The sequence below is a fragment of the Oreochromis niloticus genome, linkage group LG3, assembly GCF_001858045.2.
Source record: "Oreochromis niloticus isolate F11D_XX linkage group LG3, O_niloticus_UMD_NMBU, whole genome shotgun sequence".
In the NCBI taxonomy this organism is placed as follows: Eukaryota; Metazoa; Chordata; class Actinopteri; order Cichliformes; family Cichlidae; genus Oreochromis; species Oreochromis niloticus.
The window spans coordinates 7,076,883-7,100,456 of NC_031967.2; the positions used below are offsets into that span (position 1 = coordinate 7,076,883).

General features: G+C 38.8%; 3 protein-coding genes across 7 annotated transcripts; all 3 read right to left on the reverse strand.

Annotated features, from left to right (window-relative positions):
- Positions 1-6,871: 6,871 nt before the first annotated feature.
- Positions 6,872-18,409, reverse strand: LOC100712390 (immunoglobulin kappa light chain). Of its 4 annotated transcripts, none has more exons than XM_025906172.1 (5): positions 18,349-18,404; positions 7,724-8,425; positions 7,498-7,620; positions 7,371-7,405; positions 6,872-7,258 (listed from the first exon to the last, which is right to left on the reverse strand). In XM_025906172.1, the coding sequence occupies exons 1-5, from the start codon at positions 18,365-18,367 to the stop codon at positions 7,145-7,147; spliced, it is 993 nt and encodes a 330-aa protein (XP_025761957.1). In that variant the 5' UTR covers positions 18,368-18,404; the 3' UTR covers positions 6,872-7,144. The 4 variants fall into 4 exon arrangements, with proteins under 4 accessions (XP_025761957.1, XP_025761956.1, XP_019205255.1 ...); XM_025906171.1 differs by having other exon boundaries at positions 18,345-18,404; XM_019349710.2 differs by lacking the exon at positions 18,349-18,404 and adding an exon at positions 8,544-8,608.
- On the reverse strand, positions 12,008-14,155 carry LOC109196205 (uncharacterized). Of its 2 annotated transcripts, XM_025906170.1 has the most exons (6): positions 14,085-14,155; positions 13,731-13,915; positions 12,946-13,650; positions 12,733-12,858; positions 12,599-12,642; positions 12,008-12,478 (listed from the first exon to the last, which is right to left on the reverse strand). In XM_025906170.1, exons 2-6 carry the CDS (start codon positions 13,783-13,785, stop codon positions 12,359-12,361), a joined length of 1,050 nt encoding a protein of 349 aa, XP_025761955.1. In that variant the 5' UTR covers positions 13,786-13,915; positions 14,085-14,155; the 3' UTR covers positions 12,008-12,358. The 2 variants fall into 2 exon arrangements, with proteins under 2 accessions (XP_025761955.1, XP_019205260.1); XM_019349715.2 differs by lacking the exon at positions 14,085-14,155 and having other exon boundaries at positions 13,731-13,949.
- Positions 18,410-20,993: 2,584 nt separating the features above from the next.
- LOC109195279 (immunoglobulin kappa light chain) lies at positions 20,994-22,268 on the reverse strand. The gene is made up of 4 exons (XM_019347266.1): positions 21,569-22,268; positions 21,347-21,469; positions 21,232-21,266; positions 20,994-21,131 (listed from the first exon to the last, which is right to left on the reverse strand). The coding sequence occupies exons 1-4, from the start codon at positions 22,266-22,268 to the stop codon at positions 20,994-20,996; spliced, it is 996 nt and encodes a 331-aa protein (XP_019202811.1).
- Positions 22,269-23,574: the final 1,306 nt, after the last annotated feature.

Genomic DNA, 23,574 nt, shown 5'->3' on the forward strand with positions numbered 1-23,574 from the left:
GAAGACTGTGTTTGATTGGCCAAGCAGAAGTGACACAGTATGTCTTTTGTTAAGGAAAGATGATCACATGTTCTGAGCAGCCAATAGTGTTAGACTGCATGCTTGAGGAAAAAAAGAAAATAAAACTTTTTATAAATAAAGAAAACAGCACTGATTAATCAACTCTTTGTACACATTTTCTTAAAAATTTTAAAAGGCCTGTTTTTCATCTGAGTATGTGGACCAGGGATTGCCCCCATCTTTATCTGCTGATTTTCAGGCATGGAGGAACAAATGAACCATCCATAGGAAAAAAGCAAAGAAGATATCAGACATGGTGGTTGAGGCCAGATGGACCGGTTTGAGTGTTTTCGAACTGCTGACTTAATACAAAAATATGATAGTGAGTGATTTTACCATTCATGTAGATGTTGAAAACAACAGCCTAAACACTGCATTTAATTTGTTAGACTCAAAATGTAAATGAGCCCACCCACCGCTTTAATCATATTCTGCATCTTGTGCCATATGGTGCAGAAACCAAGCACTTAACAGTATCCCCTGAAAAGTCAGATCATTGCTTAATAACATTGAAACTTACAACAATAGGCTACACAGCAGTGGGGAACAATTTTCATTAGAGTATATATATTTCTGAAAGTGCTGTAAGTACATTTAACCCTTTAAAACCGGTCGGAGCAGGCACGCTCTGTTTTGCGTAACTATTTTTAAATCCCGGTAGCACTGCAACCACGTGAGCTAGCGCAATAATTTTTTTTGCATATGAAACCGGAGGAGTTATACTTACATCACTTACATCTTATGCCATCAGCTTGCCCTAGGTCACAGTTTCCTTCCACATATAGCTTTGCAAAAACTGCATAAAAAGCGCTTGCAGCAACAAAAACATAATATTCCAGAAACACGCTTTGCCGATCCGATCAGCTGTTCATAACACTTCCTAGGTTGGAATAGACGTCAGCCCGAACTTTCGCATGTCCGCCATGACCTGCCCGAAACCGGAAGTGTCATTTTCGCGGAAATGTAGTTTTTTACCATCAGGGCCTCATGAGCCTGTACTGGTGTTTTTAAAAGTTATCTTTGACTTTATGACTTTCTGTGTCGTTTCTGGAAATAGTTTATTGTTACGTCCCCCCCCACCGTGGTGGAGGCAAAGGTAGGAAGGGGACAGCAACACCGGACAACCACAATCAATGAAGGAGGAGGACAACAGGACAGTTAAGAATCAGGCAGGATTTATTGCTTGCTTGCCTTGATAGTCAACTTAACAGAAAAAGGTGGGGGGAGGAGGACTGGGCGGTTGAGCCAAATCAAAGAAAGTAATAAAACAAAAAGAGGTCGATAGCTTCCAGGGCCTAACTAAAACAAAAAGGCAAAACAAAAGGCCTACCTAGCTGCTCGACATAAAGTCAGTGAAAACATACAAAAGTGGCATCAACCGCATAACCTGGTGTGTCTAACAGTTTAAAACCTGCAACCAGTGTATAGGGTACCCCAGCTTACCTGTCCCGCCTCCCACCACACACAATACAAAGAAGCCTGTTTGCAAACATTTGTCACAGCAGAAGCCAGCAGCCACCAGCTGGCCAGGGAGCTGCTCATTTATAGTGATCCTCGGCGTGTGATTGGCCAACTGGCCCCAGATCAGCCAATAGACACATGCCAATTATCTTCGAATTGGCCAATAGGAGGAGGCTTGACACCTGAAAGATAAACAGAACACAACAGCCAAGCCACATCTCTTGGCACGTAACACCCCCACCCTTTAAGAACCAAACCCAGGGTTTGGTGACATCTCTAAACAGCACGGGAGAGTGCGTCTGCTACAATGTTTTCTGAACCTTTTTTGTGATGGATATTGAGGGTATAATTCTGAATAATCAGTGACCAACGCATAAGCCGCTGGTTGTGATTATACATTCTAGAGAGGAAAACTAAAGGGTTGTGATCTGTGAATACCTGAACTGAACTCTGACCTGACTCTATATAGACTTCAAAATGTTGCAAGGCCCACAACAAAGCAAGTGTCTCCTTTTCAATGGTAGAATACCCGAGCTGATGTTTATCAAACTTCTTTGATGCATATGCTGCTTTTTTGCAAATTTGTACTATAATATTTATTTTCGTTTTTCCTGCAGTATATAAAAATTGGTGTATTTCAAAAATAAAACTATGAAGACACTCAAAATAAATTTCCTGTGGTGGGAAACTATTTTGTGCACCTTTTTTCTATTTACAGTTTTGAGGGATAAGATATCCTTAACCCTTTAAGACCTACCATAGAACCAAGTCCGCCAGAGCTTATATTATATTTTTACATGCTGTAGTGCCATTTTTGGGAGCATTTCAAGTTGCTATACATCAATACAACCATTATAGCCCAAATTTTAATAATATGTATGCATTAAGTGCATAGTAATTACATAAATTGCCAAAAAGTGCAATAAACTACAAAAAAATTGAAAATCGTTTTTTTTTTTTTAACATATATTTCTAGTTAGAGAAATTTAAGAGGCTTATCTACATATAATTCTTCCACTTCTTCAATGCCATGTACCAACACAATAGAGAGCAGCTACCTAAATTTTACTCCCACAGAGGTCAATGATGTTGTAAATAGAGATGGCACGATACCACTTTTTTTATGTCCGATACCGATATCATAAATTTGGATATCTGCCGATACCGATATGAATCCGATATAGTGTGTTTTTTAATCAATAAAACTGTTTTTTTAATATCTTGCTGCTTTTTGTATGAGTTCATACTCAAGTTAAAAAACATACACTAAAGCTATTCTGTTATACCTGTATGCAAAAAATACACTGCACCCAAAATATTTCATAGTTCAGCAACACTGATCAATCTAATAAACTTAAACCTGCACCATCCTCCCTATTCTGGTATTTTAAAGAGTAAGCAACCTAACTAATAGGGTTCTAAAACTCCCAGCAAAAAAAAAAAAAAAAAATAGGGAACCACCCACCCTGCACCTCATGATGCTTAATCGATGTAATCAACTTTAATTTGATGCAGTGTGAAAAAAAAATGCACAGAAATCAATTATTTTTCTACAATATTTAAATAGATTCAACATCTTTCTTCAACAGAATTGCAGACTGCACAGATGGTACCTTCCCAAAGGAAAACGTACTATAGCTTACTAGGGTATATTAGACTTAATAGTTACTATACGTATACAGTAATGGACTTCTATACATTTTACATGAGATTAAAACTTTGGGTGTAAGATTCAGATAATTATTTATTAAAAGCTAGACATTTTAAATGAAAATAAGAAAGAAAAGTATGTCTTTGTGCCCCCTTTTCCCTGTTCATGCCCTATCGGCCCCCCTGGCTAAACTTTGCTAGATCCGCCTCTGCACAGTTACCAGCCGTCAGCTATGTAGAAAAGGATCCTGGTGTAGAAAGTAATATAAATACATTCTAACAACAGCTTATCAAGCTTAAACGTGCTGCTGTTGTTCAGCCGCTGGTTTCCTCTTTCTGACGCGAAGTGGGCGATAAACAAACAAGAGAGATGGACTCGCGACAGAAAAGCCGATCAGCTGATCATTAAGCAGTTTCAGGATTGAAGTAGCAGCAGGAGAGAGAGGGAGAGAGAGGCAGTCGCTCCATATATCGGTTGTTAAGCTTAACATGGGAATGCTTTACAAACATTCAGAGATGAACTTACACACTTGCTTTACTTCTCTCTGGGATAACTTCCTCGGAGATGAAATGCCGGATTGGTAGCGAGGCTACAAATACACACAGCCGCTCTATCACGTGAGCACACTGCTCCGACGTGCATGTCGCAAGTTTTGTGAGGTGCTATTTTGATATTTAATGGATCGGATTACATTTTCTATTTCTCTCCGATATCCGATCCAGTAATTTACGTCAGTATCGGACCGATACCGATACTTATTATCGGATCGGTCCATCTCTAGTTGTAAACAGTGCTACATTCTCACTCCATATGACTCTGGATACTCTGGAACTTAGTATTATTATACTTAGAAGTTCTAAGTTCTAAGTATAATAACATCATGAGGTTATTCAACACCACTCAACCACAAACTCTAGACAAGTTGTAATTGTTAATGGCTGCACACATTCAGATATGGAGCAATGCTTTTCATTGTTGTGCTTGTTGCAATTTCCTCTTTCTCTGGTAGAAAGAACTGCCAACTCACAGGAAGAAGGTTGTGGGTTTGAATGGTCTTTGAATGGAGTTAACACAGTCTCTGCCTATATGGGACCTCTATCCACATGGTAGATAAATCTATTGAATGTGTGAAAATGTGTGCTTATGTGATTGACAATCCCAGGTTATTCTGAGCTCAAGTAAAAAAATAAAAATAAAGAAAATACACATCAGAAACCAGTGAAACCATGAGAATATTCATATCACTGCAGTTTCAAAAACACAAAAACTTATCCATTTCTATCAGGAATAAACATCTCAGGTAAAACTCTGCAGATACTATCATGTTAAAATATTGTCAACCCTTTCTTCACTTTTGAGATAGAAGATATTTGCATTTGATTGGCTTTTCAGAAGTTACACAGTACTGTATACCATATTGACATAACCTGAACATGAACAACAATATTTATGATAACAACAGTTATCGGTTACTTATGTCTGAGGAAGACACTGTATGGTTTAGGTCAGAAAATAAGAATAACAGATGCAAGCTATCTGAAAGTGGTTGGGCACCACTGGTAACACACTATGTAACATATGCAAGTAAATGTTTTGTTAGTCTTTGGGTTTACTATGTTTTTGGTGTTTGAGTAATTGAGTTGGGCGGGGGGATTGTGGTGGCTAAGTTCGAGATGCACATTTTTACATTGGGAATGACCAAGATGGACAAGATTAGAAATGTTAGACAGACAAAACTGAGACGGTTATTGTTGGGTCTGTTCCCACAAACCCGCTATTTATAGAGACTTATTCATCATGAAAGAAAACAAGACAGTCAGCGATCAATCGATTACTTGTGCAAGGGAGGCCTCATCTGTGTCCAGCACGAAAATGACCCCGACGATGGCCTCCTCCTGCTGCCTTTTATTGAGAGACAGTTCACACAGCAAAGCAACGCCCACATAGTTCTAAGACAAGGCTTTGTATGTATATGTGTGAACTTCTGTATGTAAGTAGGAATGTGTGTGTGTGTGTGTGTGTTTTGGGGGTGCGTTTGTGTGACCTCCTGCTGACCAAAAGGGTCATAAAAGCAGGAAGCTTACAACACAAGAAACAGATCTTTCAGATAGGATGTATCTACAATAAAACCTCCCCCAACACAGAGTGGTTAGAGGTGCTCAGGATCAAAGGAATGGCTTTGATAATACTGCTTGAACTAAGACTGTACAAATTTAAGAAACACAATGGCAACATTCAACAATTAGACCTAACAGTTATGTCTCAGTTTTGTCTGTTGACTTTTGTCAAGCCAACAGGCGTGACAAAATCAGGAAGACCTGGGAGAAAATTAATGGATGTGGTGAAGAAGGGATGCAGAGGGTTGGTGTGATGGATACCAACAAAATCCTGCTCACAGAAGCTCAATCATGGACAATAAAGAGTGTAAAGAATACATCAGTACAATGTCACGCCAATTCTACATCTATAACATAATAACTAACGGTGGATTTGCAACTCACAAAGCTCATTACATATACAAACATGGGCTTTTGGTATCTCCATAGTTCTAGTTGTGGCACTAAAGGAACCATAATTGATCTGCGACACCTCAGAAACACTGCTTTAGGAAAGGAAATAATACCTCATGTTATAATTGACACACATTAGACATCATAACTATTATTGCGCCTGTGGACTCAGCCTGACCACCTGTTGAAGCTAACGTGCTAACATGGCTAATGCTAGCATCACCACATGTAGACCCACTCTATTAAGGGCCATTTCTCAATACTCACGTACGCAACTCTGTACTCATGTTCTCGCAAACTTCATAAGTTCACACGGGAGTCCGGACTTCCTGAGAACGTAGCATGATTTTTGTACAATTTGAACACGAGTGTACTTGATGATGTCACAGGTCAGCCTAACATGACCGGGCTGGCTCGGCCCACTCAAATATCAGATCAGAATTTTACAGTAAACATATATATAAAAGTTACTGTGTCAGTTTTCATTGAAAAATAATAAAGGAAAAATATTTTATAAATTACTTTACCTGTACTATAGCAAGACGTGTTATAGTACAGAATAGGATGGTGCACATATTTCAGAAATCCAACTATAATTTTACATGCAAGCTCACTTTTTCCACAGGTTAATTTCCAAGTGATATTTGTATCGATTTCATACAAATACCAGGAAGTGAGGCCCAATATGTTTTGAACAGACAAGAGCAAAGTAATGCCATAATGAGCAGTGCTAACCAAACACAGCATTTCACACTCTAAGTTTTAGGATGTTGCAACAAAGAACAAAGGGAGAGTCAGACAAACTTGCACCACAAAAATGAGCTTTGATGGTGACTGCTCTGCACTAAAGCACACGAGCCACTCTACATCACAACTTTCTTTTGTTGAAAACTCTATTATCTTGAAATTAAAGGTTTTTAGTTGTAAGATTGAATAACTGTTATTCAGTGTTCTCTAGTTCTTCTCCATTACTAACAGGATTATCTGTTATACACATCATCCAAAGTCATAATATAAACTGCCTACAATTTTAATACAGTGAAAACAAATATTGTTAAGTAATATATATATATATATATATATATATATATATATAAATATATATATATATTCTCCAGTGAACAGTGAACACACTCTGAAAAACAAAAAAAAATGTCTGACAAACCTACATTTTCAAAGCTGCAGAAGGGTTGTGCAAATCAAACAACAGGTGTTTCAATTTTTATTTTCTGACAAAATATAGACATGAAAATTCATTATATACACAGCAATGTTGAAATTCGTCCTATAATGCCACTTTCTGTCACTATCTATCTATCGATCTAACTTCTGACAGAGAGATTGTGCACTGTTGTGGATAGAAAACAGTGTTATCACAAGGATAACATAATGTCCACTTGACACTCCACTTGAGATTCTATGTACTTTACATCTTATGGACCATGAAGATTTCGGACGAGTCCTACTGCTTCACACTGGAGTAAACACATTCGGTCTTGCTGTTCCTCTCTTTCTTTGATTTTCTGGAAATGTTAACATTTATAGAAGCATAGTGGAGGTTGTCTGTATGAGCATTCTGTCAAAAAAGGAAATGTATATCAAAAAATGCTTTCTAATAAAAAGTGCTGTGAAAAATGTGTGTTTTATGTTATTTAAATTGCAAAATTGTTTAAACAGATGAAACATACCTCTACAGAGGGAGCTGAAAATCTTGCTTGAGCCTCTAAATGTGAAATATATACAATTGAAATCTGACTGAAAAGCCAAATAAACGAATACAAGCTGTTAGATGTAAGTAGCACCAATGGTCCATACCTGATTGGAAGCTTTTTCTTTTATTCATCTTGTAGAGTACGAAAGTCAGAGAAACTACCACGGTGAAGGTGAAAGCCAATGCTCCACTCAAGAAATACACCAAGAAGTGAGATTTATTCTTGTCTGTAAAGACCCAGAATTCCAGAACAAGGATTTCAGAATTTTTTTTGCACTTTTTAGAGTTTTATTAGCGCAATATTGCATTTGTTGTCACAATGTTCCTTACCCTTATATTTCAGAGTAGTTCCTTCTCCAAACAGTATGTGTCCACATGAGGCAACAGCACAGTAGTAGGTTCCAGCATGAGACACATTTATGCTCTTCACTGGCAGGTTGTAAGTGCAGTTGTATGTTTGTTCGTTCTTCTCACACTGATCGTTCCTGCCTCCATGGGTGTAAAGGAGTCCTGGGTAAAAATCTCCAGAGTCTTTGAACCAGTAAACACTATGATCTTCATCACAGGTCCCAGTGTGTACTGTACAGTTCAGAGTCACAGAGCCTCCTGGCTGGATGGTCTCGGATGCTGACTGCTGCACTAAAGCTTTGATGGTTAAACCTGAACCTTTTACACTGACAGTAGTGCCTTCTGCAAATTCTAGGACTAAAGAAACCCGCCTTGCACAGTAGTAAGTACCTGAGTCTGACTTCTCCAAGTCTGTTATATACAAGTGGTTTTTCCCTATTTCTGTATCAAGGGTGAAGCGTGGATTGTTTTCGAATTCATCATGAAAAGTCCCATTTGCTTTAAATACATACTGAGTAGAGATGAGCTTTGGTTTCTGTCCAAGACTCTGCTTGTACCAGTAGAACCTCGTTGCATCGTTGGTTTCATAGAAACATTGTAAAGTCAAGCGTTGACCAACAATAGCTGATACAAACCGTCTCTCTTGCTTATGAGTTATGGAGAAATTCTGTTGAGTCAGCCGAACTGTTAGGGAATGAAACAACGCAGACACAACATTAATTTTACAGGAAACATTTCATTAACATATGTGTATAGAGGAGCAGTCATAACCACTGATAGATTAAAAAAAATCATAACTCACCTAAATTTCCCAACATCAGACATGTCACATAGAAAACAAAGTTGGGAGGTGTCATCGTGTGCAAACCTCTGTGTTAAATGAAATGAACCTTGACTTTTTTCCACTCTTTAGAAACAAGACAGCTTTTGATTGGCCATTGCAAAGCCATGTGATCTGCCCCCAGGATGAAATGTGTCTTCTGTGCATTTAACACAGAGATTTGTTTCCTTTGGTAGAATGATATAGCGACAGGTCCATAAAGGTTGTGTCATGGTTTTTTTGTTTTTTTAAAAATATATTTTTAGTCTAAAACTGATCATTATAAAGAGTGTAAACGCAAGTGACGACATACAGTGGAACTTATTCCTGTTCATCATTTACAGACTCAGTACGTGTACAAAAGAGACACAGTAAGGCATCAGGCACTTGCTAGATGTTCGCATGATATCGATCTCTTTGTGACAGTATGATTGACACACTTCTCATGCTGTCCAGAGGAGGCAGCCTGTAATGAGGTCTGTATGCATTTTTTTGATGCTGTGAAAACTAAAAACAAATTTCCACTCACTTTCATCACAGAAGTGAGAATAAAAGCAAATGTAACATGGTAACTCTTTATGTTAAAAGCCACTTTAATGTTAACATGTAGCTTGTGTTTTGTGTTCTTATTATTTTGGAAGGTCTGTTGCCATTACTGTTATTTGAAATGGACTGTAGGTAATATGTCTGTGTTACCTAAAGGGTACTGACAGTGCCATTCAGGTAACACTATTGAAATTGACTTTGCTGCTGTTTCTCTCAGGTAGCATCTATTTTTGGTCAGACTAACACCCTAACATCCTCCCAAAAACCACAACCTGACACAGAGAGGAAAGAGTAAATCATTGTACTTTGAATGTCTGAGTCAGGACTAAGACTGACAGGGAGTAACAGGAGAGCTAGTAGTACTTCATGCATTGCAAATGAGCTAAGAAAAAAAAAACCATTTACATATATCCCAACGTATGGTATGGAAGACAATTTTTTTTTATTCTTTAACATTTTTAGATTACAATTCATTCTTTATGGACTGCCAAATGAGTCTCTTTGCAGCTGAAAACCAAATACTTTGCAATCAGAATACATTTAAGAAAAGACATTGTGGTGGGCATGGTTTGTGGCGCAGCTGCAGGGGAGTGGAACTCCATCAGCAATCACGGCTCACCTACATAAAAGGAATGAACTGGGTCCTGAGTTCATTGTTGTTTGTGTGTAAGTGCAGCTGCAGCCGAGTGCTGTAAGTAATAGCAACACAATAAAGGTGCCGAAGTGTACGAACTTTGTGGTGGGGTCCGTCATGCTTGCTACAGACATGTCAAGCATGCAAAGGAAAAATTAGATGTTATTTAATTTAGCTAATGTCCCCTTTAAGTTTAGTCCCTTAGACATCTCTATATACAGTCTAATTTATGTTAATAACCGCAGATGCGTTTAACAAAGATTATAAAAAAATAAGATTAAATAAGTGCCAGTGTTTGTATGATTATCTTTTGGTAAATGCATTCCCGAGTTTTCTATCATCAGATAATTGAGGTCAGCTGTGTGAGTCAGCCTCCCCTGACACTACACCCTGAACCCGCTGCTCCACCTCTCTGGACACAAAGCCAGGCACAAACCAACTCCAAAAACTACCTCGCCTCATTTTTGCTCTTGGGATGCTTCTTCAGGTTGGCTGTGAGCCCCGACTGCCTCAAGGAATCCAGGACTGCAGTCACCCACTGCACATGCTCTGCCCAGGTTTTACTGTGAATGATGACATCATCCAAATAGGGGGCAGCATATGCAGCATGTGGACAAAGCACCTGGTCAATGAAGCACTGAAGGTGGCTTGGGCTCCGATCAAGTTGAATGGAAGTGTGACAAATTGTGTGGAGAAGAGTGGAGAAAGTGGACTCTTAATACTATGTTGTGAAAAAGTGAGCAGTGCCTAACCAGTCCAGGAGTTCGTCGACCCGAGGCACTGGGTAGACGTCAAACTCCTTGTGGTAGTCGATGCAAAACCTATGGGACTACACCACACATTGTGTGACTCTTCTATTGCTACCATTTTTAGCATTTCGGCCAATTTTTGCTCAATGATTTGTCTCTTATGCTGGGATAACCTATAGGGCTGTGAATGCAACCTCACACAAAGGCATGTTACAAAATGGTGCTCCATGACACTGGTATGACAGGTCAGGGGGGATACACAGCTGCAAAAGGCTGTCGCAATGCAGCAACAGCTGCTCTCTGACCCTGTGTGAGATGGTCATCATAATGGAGGGAGTTGGGAATCGTGGAATTAGGCAAGTCCAACTTATTTCTCACCCGGCTTACTAGAAAAGCTGTTTCAGCCTCTCTCCATGCTTTTAGAAGGTTTAGGTGATATGTTTGTGTGGCTCCTCCCCTGTTTGAAGGCACCACATCATAGTCAACGTCATCCACTCACAGTGGGATCACAAAGGGTCCTTACTACTTGGTGAGTGACTTGGAGCTGGAAGAAGGGAGTAATACAAACACTTAGGCAATTTTCACCGGGAGAAAGAAGCTGTGTCCAAATTCAGCGGCCGCATCCTTTGGACCTTTCTAGACCGATTACGTCACAGCCTGTCTCAATTCGGAGACTCCTCCAAATGCAGCGGACAAATGCGTCCTTCATTTCCCCTAATTTGAAGGATGGGTCGGGTGTATCCTTTGTTGCCCAACCTATCCCAGAATTCATAGCACCGCCCAGCCAATTCCCATTTCCAAACAAAGGCAGCAGCTACTTAGTTCTAATATTACTGTTTCTGAATCTCAAAATAAACTTTTAAGATATTTTCAGGTGAGAATGTAGCTGTGTAAACTTCAAATATACGCTCGATTTATAAAGACTTCGCATATTTGCAAAAGTGCTCTGATGTTTTTGGAGATGTGTGTAACCCACCAACTCGAAAGCTGACAAGGGGTTGAAGGCTCAATAAAGCAAACGCCACAGTCAAACCTCCCGCAGTCTTTTGCTTCCCAGGTTAAACATGATGATATATAAGTCACTTAGATAACTTGAAAATGTTATTGTTTGGCTTTTTTTCCAGTGTTTTAGTTGGTCGTGAGTAAATCGGTTTGGCTGTGGTTAGAGTTTTTACACATCTGAATAAATGTCAAACAGAAACTGAAGTGTGAGCTGGTCAAGAATTTATTCCAGTGTTTTGTTATATTTTAGATAGGAAGGAGCAGACGGTTGAGTTTATTGAACTCCACAGAGAAGCTGGTGACGCAAATCAGAGGCTAGACCATTTTACAGCCTTGTACTTCCGGCCTTCTCGGTCTTCGAAGGACATGGCCCACGGTTTTCCTCAATTTCAAGTCATATCATATCATATATCATATCCCCATAATCATATTTGTGGGCAGCAGTGGTTTTGGAGCCTTTACTGTATTCTACAGAAACAAATCAATCCTTTCAAACATGCATTACCTGGCTAAAATAGATTTATTTGATCATCAGTGAATTTGTCCATAATGTCTTCATAACTACATGAAAACCAGTAAGGATAAAACAAGCACATTGTTTCATATATTAAACTTGTAGAAAAGTATCACTAAATATCTCCTTCAAATGTATTGGTACATAGAAAAAAAAGAATGAAAGAGCAAGAAAGAAAGGGGGAATCCTTGACATCACAAAAACAACAAACAGAGGGCAGAAGTTCCTAAATTTGTATCATTACAATTTTAACACAATGAAAGTACGAAAATGTCTATGCTAAGAGACACCAATACAGCATTTCTCTAATAGATAAAGAAAGTTGGCCACCTCATTTGCAAATATCCATCTTTTATTTGTTTATAGCCGAGTAAACACATTCATTCTCGGTGCTGTTTCTCTGTGTTCTTGATCTCTTGGGGATTTTAATGCTTAAAGCAGCATAATGAAGGCTGTCAGCATGCTGGTAACCCTGTTGAAAATGCGTAAAAGTAGATGACATGATTTCAGATGTAAACAATGGCCATAACACAGAAGACTGTAAAAAGTTTGTTGAAGAGTGCTTTAACAAGTCTTTAAAAAATATATTCACCTCTGAACTTGTTGTTGCGGGACCGTAAAATCTTGCTTGAGATTCTGTTTGTGAAACACAAAGTAATTGATTTAACTGAAAATCCAACTTTAGCTAAAACCAGTCTAAGCTGTTACCTAAAAGACTCCACTTACCTGTCGATTGGTGCCTGTTTCTTTTGTTTGTCTTGTACAGCAAGTATCCCAGTAAAACACTGAGGATGGAGCTGAATATCAAAGCTCCGCTCAAGAAATACACCAAGCCATGAGAATTAAACATGCCTGCAACACACCAGAAATAGAGCTTTTTTTTTTATCTATATTTGTAAGTACTGGTAAAGTAAGGATCAGGTAGAAAAGGTTACTCACCTTTAGGCTCCAGCTTGGTCCCATTTCCAAATAGGATGCGTCCACAAGAGGTAACAGCACAGTAGTAGGTCCCAGCATGAGAAACACTCAGGTTGCTCATTGGCAAGCTGTAGACACAGGTGTGTGTTTGTGTGCTGGGTTTGTTATCACACTGATCGTTTCTGCCCAAATGTGTGTAAATGAGTCCAGGATGGGATTCGTCTGAGTCTTTGAACCAGTAAACACTGTGCTCTCCATCACAGGTCCCAGTGTGTACTGTACAGTTCAGAGTCACGGAGCCTCCTGGCTGGATGGTCTCAGATGCTGACTGCTGCACCACAGCTTTGATGTTCACACCTGAACCTTTTACACTAATGATGATGTTCTCTAAAAAGGTTAAAGTGTATAAATAGTAAACACAGTAGTACGAAGCTGAGTCTGAAATTTGCAAATCTGTGATTGTCAAGTGATATTTGCCATCTTGTGTATCCAGAGTGAAGCGTGGGTTGTTCTTGAGCTCTTCATTAGAAGAGTTGTTCACATTATATTTGAAAAAGTGAGAGATGATCTTTGGTTTTTGTCCCAGATTTTGCTTAAACCAGTAAAGTCTTGCAGACCTGTCACCATCATGGAAACATTTTAATGTCAGGTTTCCACCAACTTGAGCTGATATGAAGCGAGACTCTGGATGAACAGATGAGAACATTTGTGTCTCTGTCATCTGAACTGTAGTGAAAAACAACAAACAAATGTACATTCAGTTCAGTGTAATAACTCCACAATGAATTTATAATAATGGAACTTACCCATTTTTCCCAAGAACAAGCACAGAAGACTGAAGGCAAACACTGAAGACACCATTGTGGTGAGATTCTCGTGTAAAATGAAGGTTACTGTGCTGCTTTTGAGAGGCAAGAATGTGTTTGATTGGCCAGCCAGAGGTGACACACTATCTATTGTATGGAAGTCACGATCACGTGTTTACTGCAGCCTGTAGTGGAAAATACAGTATGATATTTAAGAAGAATTACACGGTTAGACATAGCCTATATTTAAAAATTATGAATCATAATCAGATCTAAAACTTCTGAAAATTCAACTTGGTCTGCATTAAAAATGTTATATAAACTTGATCAGTTTTATTTATTAGACCACTTTACCTGCATTTCCAGTATACCCCACGCTGTAATGAAAACACATTTAATTAAAAGCGTGTTGAGTAATAACTTGAGTATATAGAATATTGATTCTGGCAGTGAGCTCATTGTAGATAATAGAAGGTTAAACAAGAAAACGGCAACTTCTGGGTCCAGAAATAGATAATCAGGAATATTTGTATTCATGCATTCACACAGGATTTTGATGTTTAACATTCAGGATTAGGAAATCGTTGCTCTTAAGTTGCATAAATGCATATTACATTTTTAATTTATATCATTTTTACTCAGTTTCAGCATCTGTGTCAGATTATTTTACTCTATACGCTACTGCTGTTTGAACAATCACTGTTATACAATAATGGTTTTGCATTCCTTATAAAAGAAGTATTCTGAGCTTATATGAGTTGCAGCATGAAATAAACAAGACCTGTTGAAAACTACAGTTTTGTTGGGTGTTTACAGCAAGTGGTCCTTGGGTCATGAGGTATGTGTGAGCGTAAGAGCACATCCTGGTGAAAACCACAGAGGCCGTTGCACTGACACATCTAAATAGAAAGATGGTAAAAGGCACTGTGTTTGACAGGATGCAACCACTGTTACCTTTCTGTGCCTGTTTGTCCTTGTAACATAAGTGTAGGACTAGTGCAGCGTTCAGACTTTTCATTGTCATATATTTAAATGTTTACAGTTGTAAACTCACGACGTATGAACCCTGCTTCTGGGTCCATTAAGGCTGTTGTGTTTTTAACATGTTTTAATGCTTTGTATCTTGTTCTATTTAATCTGAACAATCCCCTAACAAAGAGCAGTGATCACTGTCAGTCCTCCTGTTTTTTATTACCACTAATTATTTTAAAGCTCAGTTTTTAAAACCTTACGATGTAGCTTCAGCCCAGCCCATGCAGCAGTATATTAATGACTAACTTCATATTGTGGATGGATTATCTCAGTTGTTCTCCTGACTGAAGTTTTGTCCATTTACAGCTTCCTGCCATGTGATTGCATTTGTCCCTGAACATTGGGAACCCTCATGTTAACGTTTATTGAGTGGAAAAAAGTTACAGAGTTCATCCTCCAGCTTAACTGTGTTTATATTATGCTAACCGTAGCTGTGTAGCTAGCCAACAAGTAGCACATCGTTATATACCAGCTAGCCCAACTTCAGTAATCTTACAAACATCACTGCTGTTTAGGTTTCTGTCTTCATTTATGTCGGAAGTGATAGCAGAGCCGTACGTTTTAATTTCTCAAAAATCCCTCAGTCAGAACATGCTATATTATCTTTAGACAGAAACTAGTGCGCTAACTCAATGCTAACTTCATAAATTCTGTTTTGGCAGATAATTGGATGTTAAAATTAATTGTTACACCTGGTAGAACAGCCAGACAGGTGGTACGTCTCAAAGCAACATCCACATTAATGACAGGACACAAGATTTCCCAGCAGAACATTGCCAAAGCATCACACTGCCTTCATTTGCTTGCCTCCTTCCCATAGTGCACCTGGTGACAGGTGTTCTCCAGGTAAGCAAGGCGCACACACCTGGCTGTCCATGTGATGTAAAAGAAAATGTGATTCATCAAACCAGACTGTAATTGTTTGCTTAGCCAAGGAGACTCAACATGCAAGTTTTCTTCAGGGTTTAAAGTCAAAATACACAAAGGATGTTTTATTTAAGACACAAGCCCTTCTTCCATCGCTTCGTGGTCCAGTTCTGATAACCATTGTTGGCACTTGTCGGCAGTGGACAGGATCAACATGGGCACCCTGACTGATCTGCAGCTGTGCAGCCTCATATTCAGATAAATGTGATGCACTGTGAAATCAGACACATTTCTATCAGAACCAGGATTAGCAGTTTGAGGTACAGTAGGACATCTGTTGGATGGGACCAAAAGGACCAGCCTACACGCCCCACATATATCAGTGAGCTTTGACCACCTGCGAATCGTGACAAGAGCTACAGTTTTGCAGATGCTCTGACCCAGTTGTCTTGCCATCACAATCTGGCCCACAACTCAGACTCACTCAAATACTCACACTTGCCTATTTTTCCTGCTTCTAACACATCAACTTTGAGAACAAAGTGTTTACTTGCTCCCAAATATCATGACACTCACACATATCACTTCACCTGTTAATACTTATAATATTATGCATGATCAGATTATATTATTCATACAAATAGCAGACACTTCCATTTTCAATATGATGAATAATAAACAAATAATTATGTATGTTTTTTTAGATGCAGATGTTTTATGCAGTCTCAAAGTTGATTTGAACCAGAGCTTTAAGTGAAAAATTTCATTTGAAAAGTGACGTTTTTATATGATACTGGGACAATCAGTGTGGAGCTTGAATGTTCTTCTTGTATTCATGTACTGTGTAGTTTAATAGATTAACTCTAGTTTATTTCTTTAATTTGGTACCAGAACAACTACATTTCTTTATTATCTAGAGTTAAGCTGAATTCTCTGACACACACAATACCAACTGTCACTAACAGTCACTCGGGTCTGTGTTATCACTGGATTGAACGTGCACACACATATAAAGTCAAGCTTTGAAGGTCTTCCAATTTTTATTGCGGTTTATCTTTTTTTACAAAAAAATCTTATAGAACATTTTGTTGAGAGAAGAATTTAGAATATAGTAACATTACAAAAATCATTTACCAGCAGAAAAATCAAAACAATGATATTGTGATTATGACCCCCCCGAACAAATAAAACAGAAACCACAAATTCATGTATTATGTTTTATCTGCACACCACAAACAGCACAAATAATCTATGAAAGAAAGAAATGTTCAAATCTGAATTTTATTCTACAGTTAACCTCAAAAGAAGAACGTTGTGTCTTAATAACAAATGAAACACATCCAGTTTTACTGTTGTGTGTACCACTGTAGCTTCACACTGTAGTACGCACATTCACTCCAGGTCTGATCCCTCTGACTTTTTGATCGGTTGTGCCCGTTGACAGTTGAAACAGCAAAAATTAGCTTTTCTGATGTTTGGAAACCCTGAAAACAAGAAACGTATTAAGAAAAGTATTTCTAAAGATGGATTTTTCCGTAAGTAAAATAAAACTGAACAGTATTAACTCACCTTTGCATCTGCTCTGGAAGAGATTGCTTGAGGCTCTGCAGCATAGAAAAAAATATATTAACATTCAAAATTCTAGAAGAAGTTGTGAGCTAAAAACAAAACAGTTGTTACCTGAAGGTTTAAAGCCACAGTTATCGCTCATACACAGTAAGAAAGCCAGCAGTACACTCAGGATGGAGGTAAATGCAAAGGCACCACTCCAGAAAGTCCAGAAAGAAGCACGATTATCTGCATAAAGTGACACATCAGACACAGATTTGCATCCATTAATTGTTTTGGTTTTAGAAGTGTGAATTGAAACAACTTTCACTAAGCTCAGTCATAATGTTATTTACCTTCAAAGTTCAGTTTTGTCCCGTTTCCAAACAGTATGTGTCCACATGAGGCAACAGCACAGTAGTAGGTTCCAGCATGAGACACATTTATGCTCTTCACTGGCAGGTTATAACTGCAGTTGTATGTTTGTTCGTTCTTCTCACACTGATCGTTCCTGCCTCCATGGGTGTAAAGAAGTCCTGGGTAAAAATCTCCAGAGTCTTTGAACCAGTAAACACTATGATCTTCATCACAGGTTCCAGTGTGTACTGTACAGTTCAGAGTCACAGAGCCTCCTGGCTGGATGGTCTCAGATGCTGACTGCTGTTTGATGTTTAAACCTGAACCTTTTACACTGACAGTAGTGCCTTCTGCAAATTCTAGGACTAAAGAAACCCGCCTTGCACAGTAGTAAGTACCTGAGTCTGACTTCTGTAAGTCTGTTATATACAAGTGGTTTTTCCCAATTTCTGTATCAAGGGTGAAGCGTGGATTGTTCTCGAATTCATCATGAAAAGTCCCATTTGCTTTAAATACAGAGTGAGTAGAGATGAGCTTCGGTTTCTGTCCAAGACTCTGCTTGTACCAGTAGAACCTTGTTGCATCGTTGGCTTCATAGAAACATTGTAAAGTCAAGCGTTGACCAACAATAGCTGATATAAACCGTCTCTCTTGCTTATGAGTTACAGAGAAATTCTGGTGAGTCAAACGAACTGTTAGGGAATGAGACAACGCAGACACAGCATTAATTTTACAGGAAACATTTCATTAACATATGTGTATAGAGGAGCAGTCATAACCACTGATAGATTAAAAAAAATCATAACTCACCTACATTTCCCAACATCAGACATGTCACATAGAAAACAAAGTTGGGAGGTGTCATCGTGTGCAAACCTCTGTGTTAAATGAAATGAACATTGACTTTTTTCCACGCTTTAGAAACAAGACAGCTTTTGATTGGTCTTTGCAAAGTCATGTGATCTGCCCCCAGGATGAAATGCGTCTTCTGTGCATTTAACACAGAGATTTGTTTCCTTTAATAGAATCACATAGTGACAGGTCCATAATGATTGTGTCATGTTTTGTTTTTTATATTTTCAGTCTAAAACTGATCATTATAAAGAGTGTAAACACAAGTGAGGACACACAGTGGAACTTATTCCTGTTCATCATTTACAGACTCAGTACGTGTACAAAAGAGACACAGTAAGGCATCAGGCACTTGCTAGATGTTCGCATGATATCGATCTCTTTGTGACAGTATGACTGACACACTTCTCATGCTGTCCAGAGGAGGCAGACTGTAATGAGGTCTGTATACACTGTATACACTTGATGATGTAAAAACTACAAAGAAATGTCCACTCACTTTCATTGTAGAAGTGAGATAAAAGCAAATGTAATATGGTAAGTTTGGACAGGCATTTGACCTTGCAATGCCCTTAGTTACCTGAATGGTACAGCGCACATTCAGGTAACAGTATGAAAATGACTAAGCTGATATTTCTTTCAGGTACCATCTATTTTCAGTCAAACACCCAAACATTATCCTAAAAACAACAACTGGCTACTTAAAGAGGCAGAAAATAAATAGCAAAGGTGATGAGATGTTGTGCTATTTCAGTAATGACTGAAAGGCTGACAGGCAGTAACAGCAGAGCTAGTAGTGCCTTATGCATCAAAATTGAGTGAACACAGATTCAAAAGCAAGTTCTTTCTGGAAGCTTATGTCATGAAAGTTTGCCACAACTCCTTCAGCCCTCAGCCTGTTCTTATTATAATGTTTTGTGAACTGAAAACCAGGGCACAGTTGCCTTTTAGGAGAAGGAGAGATTATAGGAGTGAACAAAGAAAAATTAGGATGCCTGTAACTTGTAACTGGCTTACTGTCAGCAGCTCTTGCAGTGAAGCTAATGCCTAACATATTGCTTTGCTTTCCTTTGAAACACATCAGTGGATGACTGAGACCCATATATTTAAAACCCAGTCTGGGAAAGTCCCTCCAGACTGCATCAGAACAGAATGGTTCATTGCATTAGTAGTAGTGACAAAGACACCCCCAAAAGAAAGAAAAAGAAAAAACATGCAGCAGGCCAGTCCTCATTGCCTTAGTTTCATTGCAGCAATTCAATGAATGCTCAGCAGTTTGTATGGCCCCCACGTGGTTGTATGCATGCCTGACAATTCTGGGCCATACTCTTGATGAGATGATGGATGGTGTCCTTCTTCCAGATCTGGACCAGGATATCGGTGGGCTACCGGACAGTCTGTGGTGCAACCTGGCTGTGTCAAAAGTACTGAAACATAATGTCCAAGAGGATTGAGGTCAGGCGACCGTTGGGGCCAGTCAGTGGTATCAATTCCTTCATTCTCCAGGAAGTACCTGCATACTCTTGCATTGTTGTGCACCAGGAGGAACCCAGGATCCATTGCACCAGTGTAAGGTCTAATAATGAGTCAGAGTATTTCATCCCAATACCTAATGACAGTCAGGTATCCTCGAGTAACTGCCTGTCTCCTCTAATCTCTTCCTTGCTCTTGAAACTGTGCTGGGAGTGAGCAAACGTTCTGGCGATGGCATGTATTGATGTGCCATCCTGGAGGAATTGAACTACTTGTGCAACCTTTACGTTCCAGGTATCACCTCACACTACCATTAGTATAGCATATAACATTATGTATTACTGCTGACCCTGGCCAAATGTAAAACTAGTGAAAAAACAATCAGGAAAGATGAGGACATTGCGTTAACTCGCTTGTGTGTGCATTGCAGAATAATTCCACCATGTGAATAGAAGCCGTCGGTTCAGCATACGGATGACAAATGGTGAGTAAATGATGTTTATTTTAGGGCAAGCAAATTGTGTTTATATTGACAATTGCAGGGCTGCACAGTTTGCAGTGCATTTACACGTTTTGCAGTTTTTAATGTATTCTTTGAAAAGAGAAATGCAGTTTTGCATGTATCGTCTAACATACATAGCTGTCAGTTTGTGCCATGCGTATGCCGATCTGACAATGTATGTTGGCTGGACAGAAAACCGCCTTGCCTACTTCCCATAGTGCATGTGTCAGTTGTTCCCCAAGTAAGCGATGCATACACAATCTGCGTTATCACTGGACTGAACTTGCACACACATATAGAGTCAAGGTTTGAAGGTTTTTAAATATTTTATTGTGGTTGAGCTTCAGTAACATAAGATTTACAAAAAACATTTTGTCAAGACACAAATTCAAAATACAGTGAAGTTACAAAAAACATTAAAGGCAAAATTAAAAATTACACTGTGAAGATGACCCCACAGAAAACAACGAAACCCAAAAACTGAAAGTATTATGCTTTATAAAGAAAGCGTGTTATTCAAGCATGTTTTAGCTGCACACCACAAATAAACAATGAGAGAAAAAAACTGCATTTAATTCTCCAGTTAACATCAAGAACATTGTGTCTAATTAGTAAATGAAACACGTCTAATTTTACTGCTCTGTGTATCGCTGTAGCTTCACACTGTAGTACACACATTCAGTCCAGGTCTGATCCCTCTGACTTCTTGACCTGTTATCCAGCTTGACACTTGAAGGAGCAAACAAGAACTTTTTTGCCTCTTGGAAATCCTGACAACAAAAGATTTATTATCTTATATTATCTTATTATATTATTAATATCTCCAGAGGTTGATTTTACTTAAATGGCAACTAAATGGTATTAACTTACTTTTCCATCTTCATTGGAGGCTCTTGTGTGAGACTCTGCAACATAAAAAAAATTTATATAAATAACATTCAAAATTCTGGATTAAGTTTTGAGGTAAAAACAAAACATTAGTTACCTGAAGATTTACATCCACAGCTTTTGCTCATCATACACTGTAAGAAAGCCACCAGTACACTCAGGATGGAGGTGAACGCAAAGGCGCCAGTCCAGAAAAGCGAGAGAGAAACACCAACATTATCTGCATAAATTCCACATCAGAAACAGATTTTCATTACATTACATTTCAGAGGTTAGAATTAGAACTACTTTCAATAAACTCACTCATGATGTTACTCACGTCCAAAGTCCAGCTTGGTCCCATTTCCAAATAGTATGCGTCCACATGAGGTAACAGCACAGTAGTAGGTCCCAGCATGAGAAACACTCAAGTTGCTCATTGGCAAGCTGTAGACACAGGTGTGTGTTTGTGTGCTGGGTTTGTTATCACACTGATCGTTTCTGCCCAAATGTGTGTAAATGAGTCCAGGATGGGATTCGTCTGAGTCTTTGAACCAGTAAACACTGTGCTCTCCATCACAGGTCCCAGTGTGTACTGTACAGTTCAGAGTCACGGAGCCTCCTGGCTGGATGGTCTCAGATGCTGACTGCTGCACCACAGCTTTGATGTTCACACCTGAACCTTTTACACTGATGATGATGTTCTCTAAAAAGGTTAACGTGTATAAATAGTAAACACAGTAGTAAGAAGCTGAGTCTGAAATTTGCAAATCTTTGATTGTCAAGTGATATTTGCCGTCTTGTGTATCCAGTGTGAAGCGTGGGTTGTTCTTGAGCTCTTCATTAGAAGAGTTGTTCACATTATATTTGAAAAAGTGAGAGATGATCTTTGGTTTTTGTCCCAGATTTTGCTTAAACCAGTAAAGTCTTGCAGACCTGTCACCATCATGGAAACATTTTAATGTCACTTTTCCACCAACTTGAGCTGATATGAAACGAGACTCTGGATGAACAGATGAGAACATTTGCGACTCTGTCATCTGAACTGTAGTGGAATCGAAGAAAAAGCAAATGTAGAATCAATTCAATATAATGATCTCACAACACCTTAAAAGAAAGACATAATGAGAGTGATGATGGAACTTACCTATTCTGCCAAAGAACAGGCACAGAAGACAAAAGGCAAACACACAAGACACCATTGTGGTGAGATTCTCATGTAAAATGAAGGTTACTGATAGCTGCTCCACTTTTGAGAGGCAAGAATGTGTTTGATTGGCCAGCCAGAGGTGACACAGTATCTACTGTATGGAACTCACGATCACGTGTTCACTGCAGCCTGTAGTATGATATAAGAAGAATTACATGGTCAGATAAAGCTTGCGTGTGAAGATTATAAATCGTAATCATTTGGTCTACATTAAATATGTTATAGTAACCAGATCAAAGGAGAAGCTGAGGTCCTTTTGTCTTCTTTTTATTGTAATAGTTCACCTCTTTTTTCAGCATATCCCATGCTGTGATTAAAGCACATTCAATTCAAAATGTGTATTTAGTATGTAGGATACTGACTATGGCAGTGAGCCCAGCGTAGGTAAGAAAAACAGCATCATCTGGGTCCAGAAACAATGAGTATTAGGAATATTGGCATAAATCCTTGCACCCCGGATTTTGGTGTTTAGCATTCAGGTTCTATATAATAATATGGTAGCTCTGAAGTTGCATAAATGCAATTTAAAAGGTCATTTTTACTCAGTTTACCTGCATCTGTGTGAAATTATTTTACTCTGCACTGTACCGCTTGTTAAATAATAACTGATATATATAATAATGGCTTTGCATTCCAGGTGAAAGCAGTATTCTGAGCTCATATAAGCCGTAGCATCGAGTACATATGACTTGTTGAAAACTACAGTTTTTTGCTCTTTACATTAGGTGGTCCTTTGGTCGTGAGATATTTGTGAGGGTAAGAGCACATCCTGCTAAAAACCACAGAGGCCGTTGCATTGATGCATCTAAACAGAAAAATGGTGGCACTGTGTTGTCAGCATCTGAGCCCTGCCGAAAGGATCATTGTACAGTCCCAATCAAAAGTTTAAGACCACTTGAAAAATGGAAAAAAATCATATTTTGCATGGTTGGATCTTAACAAGGTTCCAAGTAGAGCTTCAACATGAAACAAGAAAATATGGGAGTGAGACAAAACATTTTTTGAACATGCAGTTTACTGAAAACAATGCATAAACTGCAACAGTTTAAGACCACATCCCCCAAAACGCAGTAAAACCCCTGAACCATAAGTGGTCTTCAGTCATGTGATCATATGATGAAAAGATGAGGAGGATA

Coding starts and splice junctions, on each gene's coding strand:
- LOC109196205 (XM_025906170.1), bottom strand. CDS start 13,785: ATGGTGTCTTCAGTGTTTGCCTTCAGTCTTCTGTGCTTGTTCTTGGGA. Junction 12,643..12,732: donor AAACAGGCACCAATCGACAG/GTAAGTGGAGTC, acceptor TTTCACAAACAG/AATCTCAAGCAAGATTTTAC. Junction 12,479..12,598: donor CCGCAACAACAAGTTCAGAG/GTGAATATATTT, acceptor CATTTTCAACAG/GGTTACCAGCATGCTGACAG.
- LOC109195279 (XM_019347266.1), bottom strand. CDS start 22,268: ATGACAGAGTCGCAAATGTTCTCATCTGTTCATCCAGAGTCTCGTTTC. Junction 21,267..21,346: donor CTGTGGATGTAAATCTTCAG/GTAACTAATGTT, acceptor TTTATGTTGCAG/AGTCTCACACAAGAGCCTCC. Junction 21,132..21,231: donor CCTCCAATGAAGATGGAAAA/GTAAGTTAATAC, acceptor TTTTGTTGTCAG/GATTTCCAAGAGGCAAAAAA.
- LOC100712390 (XM_019349709.2), bottom strand. CDS start 18,399: ATGACACCTCCCAACTTTGTTTTCTATGTGACATGTCTGATGTTGGGA. Junction 18,227..18,344: donor TCTGATGTTGGGAAATGTAG/GTGAGTTATGAT, acceptor ATTCCCTAACAG/TTCGTTTGACTCACCAGAAT. Junction 17,114..17,198: donor CTTCCAGAGCAGATGCAAAG/GTGAGTTAATAC, acceptor TCTTGTTTTCAG/GGTTTCCAAACATCAGAAAA.